At 41.1% G+C, this 14,846-nt stretch overlaps 1 protein-coding gene across 5 annotated transcripts in view; it reads right to left on the bottom strand.

Moving 5' to 3' along the window:
• The window catches only part of STS (steroid sulfatase), a 107,586-nt gene that overhangs the window by 24,620 nt on the left and 68,120 nt on the right, over window positions 1-14,846 (bottom strand). For all 5 annotated transcript variants that reach the window (XM_083612135.1, XM_083612137.1, XM_083612136.1 and 2 more), the window contains 2 exons: window positions 9,374-9,533; window positions 1,532-1,653 (listed from right to left, as the gene is read on the bottom strand). In XM_083612135.1, coding sequence (XP_083468261.1) covers window positions 1,532-1,653; window positions 9,374-9,533 — 282 coding nt within the window. The remainder of the gene's footprint in view (window positions 1-1,531; window positions 1,654-9,373; window positions 9,534-14,846) is intronic.

The raw sequence follows: 14,846 nt of genomic DNA, 5'->3' as shown, positions 1-14,846 counted from the left end.
CGGAGGATTCCAAAGGCTGGTGCCACAACACTAAAGGCACAATTCCTACATTGTGCAGAATGGACATCTTCAACTCCTCAACTGCAGAGTGCAGTGATGGATTGAGTACATGTGGAGTGATTATCTTTCAGATATCCTGATCCCAAGCTGTACAGTCCTACCTCCACTTACGTATCCCTCCGGTGATGTAAACTTTGGGATACGTAAGCAGCAAACCCGGAAGTATATTTCCAGGTTTTTGCCGCTCACACATGCGCAGAAGTGGTCCCTCCGGTTGCAGAAACTTTGGGATTCCACCGGAGCTCCAGAACGGATCCCGTCTGCAACTGGAGGTACCACTGTATAGGGGTTTATATGGCAAAAATAGCACAATGAACTAAGCCCATTAGCTAATTGGCGTGCAGTGCAATTATTTCAATGGTGGATTGATGTGTTGGTGATATCCTGACACAACAAGCAGTCAAGCCACCATATTTTGCACCAGTTGCAACTTCCAGACTAACCTCAAGGGCGTCCCAACATAGAACACATTGCAATAATCTAGCCTCGATGCTATACCAGAAACAGCTGTAGCTGTCTTACCATCTGAAGCTGGTGGAAGGCATTCCTAATATATGGCTTGGGGATAGGTATGTGAAGGATCACTTGCCCTCATGCAAACCTGTCCAGCTCTTACGATAATCTTCTCAGGATCTTCTGAGGATCCTCCCACCTTTGGCGGTTAGGCAGATGATGACTGAATATAGACCTTTCAATGTTGTGGAACCCAGGGAACTAATTCTCTGCTCAGGAACATCCAGCTGGTGCTCACCATGTTGGCTGCCAGCTAAAATTAAATCCCATTCTCTTTTAATGCATGATATTTTATATGCTGCCTTGTGCTTTGATTGCTCTTGCTGTTGTTATTGTCATTGTAGTCGTCTGCATTTATGGCTCTTGTTTTGCTGCTCTGCTGTTTTTGCTTTTATTTCACTGTAATTTAGTTTTTAACTATGATTCGGTTTTACCCTTTTTTTTTATTTGCTGCTGCTGCTGTTTTGTTTTGTTGTTAGCCGTGGAAGCCTCTAGGTTGAAAGGCAGAGGTCAAAATAAACCAGACTAAAAAGTATATCACACCTAGCGGGCCTTTATGGATATACTAGAAAGGAACCAAAATTTCCAGGTGGAGAAGGCCTCTTCATTGCTAAGGTAGCATAGGGCGGCTTCCCGTATTCCCATGTAACAGACTCTGCCCAAAGTTTTAAAATTTGTTCTGATACTAGAGGCTTTAGCACAGTGACAATGTTAAACTTTGTTATACTGCATGAAATTAATTATCCAATACCAAATTGTTTCCTTTATAGAAACTGGCTTTTTCACTAAGATAAAAGAATAGCAGAGATAAAGGAAATAAGGAGAAGGGTTAGGCACTTCAAGCAATTTATTTGTAACCATAGCCCAAGGCCTTCCTTCTCTCCCGCCCCCAATTCTTTCCAAGTTGCAATAAAAATTGCATAAAATATTTAAAATGGGATCAGACAATTTTACTTACTGTTTCCTGGATGCCAGCGCACTGCATTTAAATATGCATTACAGTAATGGAAGAGAAATTCATGCTTGGATCGGAGAGCAATACCTCGAAGCAAGGGCATCAGATCATGTCCATCAATAATTCTGAATGAGAAAGCATTTCAAAATCAGGGAGCAGAACCCATAAGCTGCCTGGCTGAAAAGGAGTTCTAACTATGCAATTCCATTTCTTAAGAAATACTTTTCACAGATACCACTGCAGCAAGAGTGTTATGACCAGTTATCACATTACATGAAAGCAAACCTGAGTTTCATGCTCCAAGTTAGGTCACCTCCAGTCTATCAGGATTATGTGATTCAGATGCAAGCAAGAACTCTCAGTTTGCACATTTCAAGTGGATTAAACAAGTCCACTTTTAAAAAATAAGCAAAAAAACTCCAGACATTTTCCAGTTTGTAAAGTGAAAGGGAAATGTAGTTAAAAGTGTGGGGTCGATGAACGACTAATGGGAAGATGTCAGCAGTCCCCCCCCCTATTTTTTTATTGGTTTTCCAAATTTATAACAAACAAATAAAACGAAAACATCAAATACAAACTAACAAACAAAGAAACATTTATCTTAACTATAATAATTCCACTTTTGTTAACATTGTTAAGTGACTTCCTCAAATCCCCGCAGCTGAGTTTCCATATCAATCATTATAGCAGTTTTCCAAAACTATTTTCACATAAAATTTACTTAGTCAATTAACATCTTTCTTTCTTTTCATATTGACTTCTATCCTTAATATTATACAATTTCACGTATTTAAATCCTAGGCCAATCTATAACTCACAAGTATTTCTATTTAAAAATGTCAGCAGTTCTGGAGGGAAGTTCCCCCCAAAATTCCCCTATTATCAATGCAAATGTCCCTGCTCATGTCCTTATTTATTGCTCTTTTTTATGATATACGTAAGATTTTTATTGAACCATTTTTATGGAAATTCCCAGATGCATTTTGTGAGTTTTTGTTGTTGTTGTTCCTTTCACATCAGAACATATTCATTTCTTCCAGGCTAGCTAAATTTTGTGCTGCTGCATGTAAAAAACCCCCCACCAAGGACTAATTTTAGCAAACTTGTAATTTTGCTTTATATTCCTGGCATTCTATAGTATAATACAGTCATTAGCCATTTTATTGTTGTGGCTCTCTATTTTGTTTTGCTTGGTATTGTTTATGCATTTATACAAACTTTCTTTGTATAAAGACTGATAATAAAGAGATTGATTGATAGGAAGATGTGAAAACATCCCACAAGCAAATCAAGATGAATGCATAACCATCTTTCAAACAAATGAGAATGAATGCTCAATAAAGTCCAAATATAATCTAACCTCTCTGTAAGAAAATCAGGATGGCTGCTCAATAAATAGGTAGCTGGGAGGTATCTTATAATTTGTAGGGACTGTTAGCCAAGCCTGATTCTTTTTGATCAGTATAAGTCATGTGTTTCCAGAGATTATTCCTGATTATAGGGCTCATTTTGTCTTTTAAAAAAAGAACCCATACACATGCATAAGGCCCATGCAATTCATAACATAACAAATTGCTTCATGCATTCAATAAGAGAGTACAGCATTCAATTTGTTGGCAGAGAAGGTAAGAGTTGAAGTTATAAGCTAACCAAACATGTTTCCATTCATTAAATTCTCAAATATCTCATATTTACTCACAGGGCGGAAATGAAGCTACAGTTTTGGCATGGTGTGAATCACAACATTTACAACTGTTTACAGAGAATTAACTCAATCTGGAGCATGTTTTGATTGAAGCGTATTGTATATTAAAAATCTGAAGATGCTCTGAAGCATATTGGATGCAAATCGTGCTCTCAGGGCTTGCACCCCAGGACCAGTGTAATAGATTTCATATATATATGTGGTGTTGGCTTCAGGTTTGGGTGACCTTGGCCAAATTCCACCAGTGGGCCAAGATCCATCCCACTGTCACTGACGGATGCCCATTTGATAGCACAGTTGCCCAGAGAAGAGCAAGAGGAGCCTTCTCAATCTCCTTACTTTTGCAATGACCGCTCCCCACATTAAATGGAGGGCTCCCTTTGTGTTCCTGGACCCTAAATGGCACCATTAGCACAGGCTTGGCTTCGCCTTCCCTCAGGTGGCAGTATCAGGCCTTGGGCGGAATCTTTTAGTCTATCTTCCCTGAATGGGGGGGCATGCAGCAGTGACCCACGCCCCCCTGCTCTTTGCGGTGGCGATACCAGGGTTCCCCGTTAAATGGGTTGTTTGAGGGGAGGCTTTGGCCGTAAGCCTAGAGGTCGTCATTGCTCTCCCCTGTGACGGTGGCGTAATGGGGGCGGGCTCTCTCTGCTTGAACATATGTTCTCCAGAACCAGCCCACCCCCCCCACACTGGATAACCCTGATGTTCCCCAGATCCCTGGAGGGGGACTGGGAGGGATAAAACGCCCAATGCCTGAGCCAAGGTCTACCCACATCTGAAACATAATAAAGTTGTGGCCAATTTTAATCCCATAGCACGTTGTCTTGAGCTGTTAATACACACAGGGGCCGCCCAGGGTTTTGGGGAGTCCCCCTGTCCACGCAAATGAGGGTTCTGAGAGTCGACAGTGGGCTTTCTGCATGGGTGTGGGCCTTTTCAGGTGTCCAAGAATGCCTACTCCCAATGCCAGCCCCGCCCAAATGTCTCAAATTAAATCACTGCATTCTTAACAAATGCATGGAACAAAGAATAGGGAAAGCACTTTCTTCTAGTGCTGCAACTGCCTCTATTTAAAAAACCAGAGTGACGACTACAGTGTTGCAGCATAAAGAAGAAAGGCATTCCAAAGGGTTGTATTTCCATGAAATCTGTACACATCAAGACGACTGGACAAATGGAAGCATGACAGAATTACTATTTATATTGGATGTCCCAAGGCAATGATGGATCTAATCTTTCACATCCTGTACCCTTCCAGTCCTGTCTTTTCCCACAGGCATTTGATAAATCATCAGTTGTACCAGAGTGTCTCTTGACTGCAGTTCTGCTGAAATGCCACTGTCTGGTCTGTCAGCTGGTGCTATGTATATGTGTGTGTTGCATAAAAGTAAAAGTGACCTTGCCTTTTTTGCCCTCGGTATAGTTTGATACCCTGGCAAAATGGGATGGACTAGGTCGCTTGAAAGCTAATTGGCTGCTGAAGTGGGCATCTTATACTGTAATTGGTTGCATGGCAAGCAGCTTTTGGAGCAATCACATTTGAGAGGGGGATGAAGAAGGACTGCCAATGCTTGGATAATTTGTCTGGAGTCATTAAAACTGTGTTATAATAAATCAACACTGAAAGAAGTAAACCATCACAAAGGATTGTACTCTGTAATGATCAGGTGCTTAAGCATCAGCAAGAATTCTCTATGTGGTTTAGGTAAAGGTAAAGGTAAAGGGACCCCTGACCATTAGGTCCAGTCGTGGCCGACTCTGGGGTTGCGGTGCTCATCTCGCTTTATTGGCTGAGGGAGCCGGCGTACAGCTTCCGGGTCATGTGGCCAGCATGACTAAGCCGCTTCTGGCGAACCAGAGCAGCGCACGGAAACGCCGTTTATCTTCCCGCCGGAGCGGTGCCTATTTATCTACTTGCACTTTGACGTGCTTTCGAACTGCTAGGTTGGCAGGTTTAGCACAGTCTATATTATCAAATATAGAACTGTAGAATCAGAAGGGACCCAATGGTCATCTAGTCCAACCCATTGCAATGCTGGATTGGAATCAATATTTCAGTCTGTTAAATGGGAAGAAGAGGGGTGATTCAAAGCCTATTATCTCGAAAAGCAATGGGAGAAAACGCTCAGAATGCTTGGTTGAACATGTCACCAACAATAGGTGAGAATGCAAGTCAGTGATTCGCAAAAGGGAAATAAGCAAGTGTAAAGAATGGCCCTAACCAATTTAACATAAACCCTGAAAATTTCACATAGTGGTGCATCAACCCACTTCTTCACTGTGAGCTAGTGACTTCAAGAATACTGTGTTCAAGTCCATAATGGATTTTGCAATATCCCCTGTGTGTGTGTTTTATGCTTCATTTAGTCATTATATTTATTATCTCACTTTTTAGCCAAGATTTCAGACAAAGCAGCTTGCAATTATAATCCACAAACAGGAGCACTATATGTTAAAAGAATATGAAGATTTGTGTGGCAGCCTATTCTAGTTTCTGGCAATATGGTCCAGATTCCAGGCTGCGCCCTCTAGACAGAGCAAGCAAAAGAGCTGCAGATGGACTTGGGGGCAGCTGGTGATACAGATACTGTCTAGGAGCAGCCTGCTATGCATCAGGTTGAAATGGTATGATTCAGGTGATACCATGAAGGTAGATTAATTGGTGCCTGAACAGTGGAGCATTCTCAGAGCAATTGTGTTAGCCTGAAGGCGAGCATCCTATGGACTCTGCTCCAGGCAGCTCAATTATTAGAGCCAGGACCAACGGCAGCCCAAAGAAATGGTCCCTCAATTCTGTAGGATTATGTTCATGTAGAATAGAATAGTACATGAATCTTTAGCACCATGTTCTAGAAACTAAAAGGGTATTAAAGTAATATGAAGATTGATTCTTAATATGCAAACATGCATAGAATTGTAATCTTCTATATTTTGGGGCTGATCCTGCTACATTATAGAAAAACTAAGCTTATCCAGCTTAACTTAGTGGGCATGCTTAACTCCCAGTGGCTCTGGTAGAACAAGGAAGCCTAACTTTCACTGAGTGGCATCCTTCACCTATATTACTATACTCCTAAGTAAAAGCGAACTAAAAGTCAGTGTACTGAAAGAAGCAAAGATCAACAGTGTTGAAGCAATGATTCTTCAACATAAACTTTGTTGGACTGGTCATGTTGTTCAGATGCCTGATTATCATCTTCCAAAGCAACTACTCTATTCCCAACTTAAGAATAGAAAGAGAAATACTGGTGGACAACTAAGAGGTTTAAAGACGCTCTCAAGGCAAACCATAAAAAATGCAGTCTAAACACAGAAAATTGGGAAACACTGGCCTGCGAGAGCTCCAACTGGAGAATAGCCTCTACCAAAGGTGCCATGGACTTTGATGAAGAATGAACTCAGGGCGAAAAGGGATGAAAACTGTGTTCATGGAAGACAATCTTACTTGGCTACAAGTAAGAAAATACTCCTAAGATGTGTTGAGTACTGACATTTTGTAAATAAGAAATAAATAGATAATCTTTTAAACAAAATATTTGAGTTAATAGGAACTGTATTGTCAATTATTTGGCAGGGGACTTCAAAAATAGAATGTGCCAGATATGTGCAGATTTCCATTTCTCATCAGTGGTATTCACCTAAGACCCATTGAAATTATTCAATATTACTAAGTCAGGTCTAAGAATTTATAAAGTTTACTTAGTTGAATAGTACCCAATAAGTTTTAGATCCAATTATGTCCATGTCAGGCAGGACAATGGGTTCATCACAAGAGCAAACTAACTTTTAAAACACATTTTTTCTCACTTTTCACCTACAACCATAAGAGCTACATTTCTACCCTCTTGACAAAGCTTTCATTGCTGGGATTCCCAGGACTCTGCCATGAACTATTAGAGCCCTAACCAAATGTTGCCTATCTGTGCACTGGTAATTGGAGAAATGACTGAACCCGAAAAACAGCCTAGAGCAGCATATGGCAAGTCTGCTTTGAAAAAGCTTGCTAGCTGAAGCAAAGAGTAGAAAAGATATTCTGAATTTAGATCAGGGGGGTGGGGTGACTTTTAAATTTGCATGATGTAAATGAACACCAGTTGTCAGGCTAGTATTACTTTAGATCTGCAGGGGGAAAGTTCACAGCTGGTGATTTATTGAGTGTATATAAGAAAGAGCAGACTGATGCTGGCATCACGCCCAAGTATCTATGACTTGATCAAAAGGAACGTGTAAGGTAGGTATAGAGTACTGTCAGGAAGAAAAACCCATCTTCTTCAGCCACGAAGAGAAAAAGTAATTAAAACACTCCTACTGATGCTATTACGGAACTCAAAGATCAAAGCACCTGAAGGGCTTATGGAGAACCTGAAAGTTCAGCTATTTAGCATGCTGTGGAAATGACAAATCATTGCAGTCGGCAAGAACAGCTTTAAAAATAGTGTTACGTATGATATGGTCGTAGCAAAGTTAAAGGCAGGTCTAATGCAGCATGTTCTCATTTGATGTCCTGTACAAAAGGTTCAGGTAACATTATGGCATACCTAACCTTATTGTATTTTATCTTCACATCAACCCTATAACATAGTTTGGCCTGAGACAGTGACTTGTTGAATGTTTACTCCTTCTATTTAATGATTAAAGATGAATTTTCAAACGCAACCTAAGCACTTGACGAGAACAAAATCAAGCAAATGGTCTGCATGAAAGAGCCATCAGAGAAAATACAGTACAGATAGAAGCTTCATGTCAACCTTATTTTTCAATGTTCGCAAAATCATCAAATGATGTCCTGGAAAAGACCCTGATGTTAGGAAATATTGAGGGCACAAGGAGAAGGGGAAGACAGAGGACGAGATGGCTGGATAGTGTTCTTGAAGCTACTAACATGTGTTTGACCAAACTGTGGGAGGCAGTGGAAGACAGGAGTGTCTGATGTGCTCTGGTCCATGGGGTCATGAGGAATCGGACACGACTAAACAACAACAACCAGTGGTAGACCTGCATGTGTGATCCAGAATCAGGAAGCATTTGAACCTAAACCACTAAAATTAAACCCAACATCCTAGGCATTACATCATGTATTAAGAGTATGCACTACAACATGCTTATTAACAGAGCAATTGTATTCATGACTGCTCAGATCTGAGTCCCAAAGAGCTCAACGGGGCTTCCTCCCATGTACGTGGATATAGGATTGCAGCTTAAATATACTAATAATGCAGCAGTAGATAACCTTTCACTTTAGAATAGCCCTGCAGCATTCAAAATGACTTCAGTGGGGAAAAGCTGGGTTAATTAGATGAGTGACTGCTCCCTTAGGAAAATCCTACTACTACTACCACCACCGATAAAATAAAATATGGAAACTGGCTTTCCTTTACTCATCATAGCCACAGTGAGGAAATGATAGTTATAATGAAGTAATGACTTGACTGCTACGTTGTGCAAATACTAGTAAAAGACATAAGAAAGTAAAATGTATATACAATTTCTTTAGAAATTCAACACATCATAGAGAAAGGTAAACTGCAATTCTTGTCCTTGACGTCCCATGCTAAATGTGGAGGAATTTATATGGAGGAATTTCAGCAATACCTGCTTGCTGAAGCCCAGAAAAAGTTTTACTGTCTGATTGTATTTGCTTGTTTAATAAAATTTATAGGCAGCTTGACTGTAACAACTCCCCCCCCCAAAAAAACCCCCCTTTGAAGCAGTTATGATGACCTATGTGCATAGAACATTCCACAGGGCCATTCAGCCCACTTTACGAATATGGAGATATTCACACATTATATATGACCACTTGCCTCACAGGATACATCAGCTCCTGTTAGTAGTGAGACATCTAAGGTGAGCAATTGATTTGGGGTCATTTTAAGTAAAGCAATTATTGTGGAGCTGAAACACCGAAGTTCAGAATGAGACAATGGAGAAGGTTTCGATACAATGTGAAGAAAGAAGTGGCAACTATGAACCAGTTATTATTTGAAGAAATGCCTGACACATACTAGTTTAAGACATGATAAATAATACTGAGAACAAGTTATCCTTAGGACTGTTAAAAGTGCCTTCAAAGGCAGCAGAGGTTTGTTATTTTTGGATGTTATGTCTTTTATGACAAATGAAACAACATTCCATACCTGTCACTGGGCAGTGATGCTCCAGCAAGTTTAACTATTGTGGGGAATATATCCATATTACTTGTGGGCTCATCAATATGTGTGCCAGGCTTAAACACTCCAGGCCAGCGGAGAAGACCAGGTACTCGAATCCCTCCTTCCCAACTTGTAGACTTTCCACCTAGAGAAAAAGGATTACAAAATTTAGGGACGGGCAACTTGAAGACATCCAGATGTTATAGCACTCCAACTCCCATCATACTCAGAGAGCATGGCCAATGGTCAGGGGTGAGGGGAGTTGTAGTCCAACAACATCTGGCAGGCCACAGGTTCTCCATCCCTGTAATAGTCCAATCAAACAATTTGCCAGATTGATCCATTAACCTTGTTATCAACCCAAATGGTGCCCCATTTGTTAACTTTGTAGGCAGCCTACCTTTAGCACAACTGGGAGCCTCGCCAGTTTAAGGACAGGATTATGAAACACTGTTTAGACCAAGGAAGTAAGTCTTGCTGTTGTTGCTGTCTTTGAGCTTTTACAGTAAAATGTTTGATGTCTTACTCTTGTCTCAATTATTAGATACAGCACCATGATTAATCATGGAGCAGATCTTTTAAAAAACAGCATTGTTTTTAATAAAAGTCCTTGGAAAGTTGAAGATGCAAGCACCACCTTAAAAGAGACATTCTCCCACACCCACACACAGGAAGAAAATGTTTCCTGTACACTGCCTAATAACAAAGGATGTACACTTTTGGCTTTACAGTGATTATTTTTGCTTGCATAAATTTAATCAACAGACAAATCAGCCCAAACTCACATGAATAATAAATTCATGATCTATTGAATCAGGTTGCACTCTTATACATCTCTTCTGAAAAGATAACACATGCAGCTTGCCCAATCTGCAAGTGGGCACAAAAGATGGTAGTCAACTAAGTTTTATTTAGTGTGGACCCACTGATATTGTAATAATTGTAGTGGAAAGCTGAAATTTCAAGGGGAAACTAGGATTCTGGTTTTTGTATTGTTTCCTAATTGATAAATCTTTCTCAGACTAGCCATAGTGAGACATACTTCAGAACAACAACAACATCACCAGGTAGAGAGAAGTCTAAGTACCAGAACAGGATGGGTGGGTTTTTCATGTCCATCCCTCATGAAGGCTATATGATCCAAATTTCTGTTCACATAAGTAAGGCCACCATTCTGGCAGCATCTTGAATAAAAATATTTAAGATAATGGATTCCACCACCTTATGAGCTAGATAGTTTTTCATCATTACTGCAACCCTGATTGATGATTTTTGCCAAAGGACACAAGCCTATGTACCAGAAGCAAGGAAGCAATGGCACGATTATGTCCTTTAAAAAGTGGAAGTTTTGCCCAACTGAAGAATTATTATTTTCTGAAGTATAAACTCCAGCTTATTTTGCATCTCTCCCAAAAGAGCCACAAAATGCTTATTTAACTTAAATACTGTTGTGAACTGAATTGTCCGTGACCCCACACAAAAATAATCCTAGGGTTGTGATGCTATTAGCTCACCAAAAATTACCTCTCTATGTGCTGCAGCACTGAAAATGTTGGGAAATATTAGAATGGTTTGGAAAAATAAAGCAGCGAGTATTATAATTGCATTCTATAAATCTATGCTGCAGCAACACTTGGAACACTGAACTGTGTGCAGTTGCGGCCACCAGCTTTTCTTTTCTTTTTTAAAGGATATAATAGAATGAGAAGATGATTGTTGTGGGGAGGAGACAGAGATCTTTTCCTGCCAAGAAATTGTGGCTCTTTAGAATAAAGATGACCATGAGGCGAGGCAAGCTCAATATGTTTTGCTGACTGCGTTGAAGGAAAAGATGGAGTCTGCCCTCTCCCACACACTACATAAACAAGCCAATTGGACTGTTAATTGAACCTTAATTAAGCATTGATGATGGGACAGTGTTCTCCAAGACAGTTCAGTGAGCAAACAACTCAGGGGCGGCAAGGCAGCTCTGTTCTTCAACCCTTCGTGGCTGCTGCCCACTTCCCAGTATCTGCCCCCCGAGGTGGCTGCTTCACTCTGCCTAATGGTAAGCCGGGGCCCTGCTCAGAGATGGTATTTGATGGCTGTGTATCTTTCTTTCCCCTTCCTTCCTCTGGAACACCTTCTCCGGGGGTTTTCCCCCCATCCACATTCAAGAAAGTAGCTGCCAGGGAAGGGTACCACATCAACAGCAGTGCTGTGCTTATCAGGAGAGAGGGTGAGACTGTAATACAAGGAGAGCATTGCCTGAAATAGGGAGAAGGCATCTTACTCTAGTTGTCTACTGACACAAGATCCCTTTGTCCAGTGTTTAGCGATTCCCACCTCCCACTGCAGCTCTGTATGATGCACTTCTGGGTGGGTGAGGAACTGACCTTGGAGAGTGTCAGGGACTGGGCAGAGGAGGAATGGTGGAGACTGCCTCTCCATCCTAACTCTTCCAGGGAGGAGGAAGAGGAAGACAGTATAGATTTACAACAGGGGGTTGAGGGAGGTAGCAGCTGAGAGGCAGATGAGGGGAAAAGCTGGGAAATCATGGGACAGCTGGAACAACACCCAGCTGACACGTTATTAAAAAGCATTCTAGACCTTCCATCTCCCAGAACCTGGCGAGCCTTAAAAGTAAGCGAGCAAAGAACTCAAAGACAGAGGGCACGTAGCAGCACTCATAGAGGAGACGATGAGAATGATGAACGAGGAAGTGGGAGAGACGGGGGGCAGTGGAGATTCACTTTGGACAACACCATTATCCAAGAGGCTGGGTTCTATAGCCTCTTTCTGTAAAGACTGAAATAAAAAAGGATGGTAAGAAAGTTTTCCTTGTCTTTATAATTTCCTGGGCAACCAGCTGGGAGCTGCTGACAGCATCCTGACAGAGAGATGGGGGTTTTTTTGGGGGGGGGAGGTATAGGGTACTTTAGAGGAGATGACGACAATAAAGGCATAGTTGCATGAGCTGCCTTCTGCCAATTAACCCACAGGCAATATACTAGAGATTTATTAAAATTATGGATGGTTTGGAAAGAGTAAACACAACTTAAACCATGTTGAAAGGGGATTAGAAAGAACTTTGTCCATGTTTACAAAGCTACTATACCTCTTAATTCCATATGTTAGTGTCAGACTCTGACTTTCCAAAACCAACTAGATGTCAGATATAATAGTGGACTATCAGTGAAATCCTACTTATGTGTACTCAAATGTATGCACCATTGATTTCAATAGGACTTACTCTCAGGAACATGAGTACAGTCATACCTCATGTTACTTTTGCTTCAGGTTGAGTATTTTTAGGTTGTGTCCCGCGGCGACCCGGAAGTACCGGAAAGGGTTACTTCCAGGTTTTGCCACTCGCGCATGCGCACAAAATGATGTCACGTGTGATCGCAGAAGCGTCGAGTCGTGACCCGCACACACACGCGGGTGCAAGTTGCGTTCTGCTCATGTTGCGAATGGGCCTCCAGAACAGATCCCGTTCACAACCAGAGGTACCACTGTATAGGATTGCAGCCTAAATGGACCTTTGGTCTGAACCAGTAAAGCAGTCTCCAAAAACACTGGTAAATGCATTTTGCACACTTAACATTATTTAATGCTTCTCTTTCTTCATCTGGCGTGTGATTGCAGTCAACAGCTTTGTTTGCTGCCTTTCTGTACCTTACCAAACATTCCTTGAGCATGTCACCTTCAGTGTCAACACCCCATGAGGGGTGAAGAGAGAAAGAAGCAAAACTGAAAATCCCCACTTCATGAGTGAGAATGAATAGCAAGCATGCTTTTGTGAGGCAGACAACAACACAGTATGAGAATGTAGAATGGACATGGAATATGCATTATTTCAAAGGCTCCAAAAATATATATATATTATCTGTTTGGAATGTGTTGGCCAGAAAAAATCTGAACAGAATTTCATGAAAGGCAACCAAAGAACTGGTAGAAAGATCTATTATTTCAGGAAATGAAAAGGCCATATTTTTCAGCAAGTGATAGCAACAATAGGTGTATCCTCTTGACAGTATAATTTGAATTAAATTTAAAATCAATATGCTAGTAGTTTGTGTTTCTTTTTGCTGCGGCTGAATGTGAGGTTAGGAATGCAATATTCTTCAGTGAATTAAAATGTTGGATCAAGGGCAGTCTTTCATTTCATGTCAATATAGCAATTATCACAAGTGGAAACAGCTGAGAAGTTTAGGAGTTAAAACCACACTAAAAAAAGTTCAAAGCAATGTTCAACTACTCTATTATCTAGCCCAGTAGAAATGAACAGGGAAATTCAAAAGAATAAATCAGGGCCGATGAAGTCCACACGTTATTTCATTTCAGCTGTGTTGTTATATTTTGATCACAAATAGTATACTGTGTGCAGTTTGAAGATGACAACTATGTTAAGGATCAAACCCATAAAAACGGCTTTAAAAATCTAAACTAGTTTTAAAAGGAAAAAAAATCCCAATGTTAAAATATCAGCTGCTTTCAATCTCTCTTATTGGACAGTTAAAGCACTGAATATTTAGTAGTTTCACTTTGAATTTCAGTGTGAACCTTCCTGTTTGATAAGGGAGAAGCTATTGTCGAACAGCTATGCAAGCCATATCAGAATCAAGCTGTGCATTTTTTTTTCTTGCCAAAGTCCTGAAGACCAATCATAGCTCAGACAAAAATGTTCAAAGGTTGGTTCCAATGGTTGAATACAACTAAATCATTGTGTGCATTGAGCAACTTCCACAAGCACAACAGAATTTCCCTCCCCTACACCGCCCCAGCCTCCCCCCCCCACTTGCAACTGCTCAAATCTGCTCTGGGGTTTCCCCCAAGTATCTGGAGGATATTTGGGAGTAGTGGAGGTTCACAGGAAGAGGAGAGGGAGGGGACATTTCATTGTGCTTGAAGAAGTTGTCTCATGTGCACCATGATTTAGCTCAGGCTTCCTCAACCTCGGCCCTCCAGATGTTTTTGGCCTACAACTCCCATGATCCCTAGCTAGCAGGACCAGTGGTCAGGGATGATGGGAATTGTAGTCTCAAAACATCTGCAGGGCCGAGGTTGAGGAAGCCTGATTTAGCTGAACACAACCCTGTTGCTCTGGGAACTGTGGAATCCTGAGGTAGTCCAAAGCCCACAGCCCATAGAAGCTGCCATGTTTTCAGGACAAATGAGCTATGTAATTCCAGAGTTTTTCTGGCAGAGTTTAGGCACTCTGTAACATGCCTCAGCCCAGCCTTAGTGTCAGGGTAAGACAAAACTGTTAGCAGGGCCAGGTTTACATAATACATAAATATGATATCTGTCATACTTTTAGTTCCATGGTTTGGAGATTTTATCGCTGTGCTGACTGAAGGTATATAACGCTTTAAATGGCTGCTGGTGCAATTGGGTGTTTATGTGTGTGGTACTGTAGATGGTGACCCTTATTGTTCTGCTGAGTTTTATAGTTTTAATATGTTGCGAGCTGCAC

Source organism: Podarcis filfolensis (assembly GCF_964270895.1).
Source record: "Podarcis filfolensis genome assembly, chromosome: 4".
NCBI lineage: Eukaryota > Metazoa > Chordata > Lepidosauria > Squamata > Lacertidae > Podarcis > Podarcis filfolensis.
This window is presented reverse-complemented; position numbering and strand designations above follow the sequence as displayed.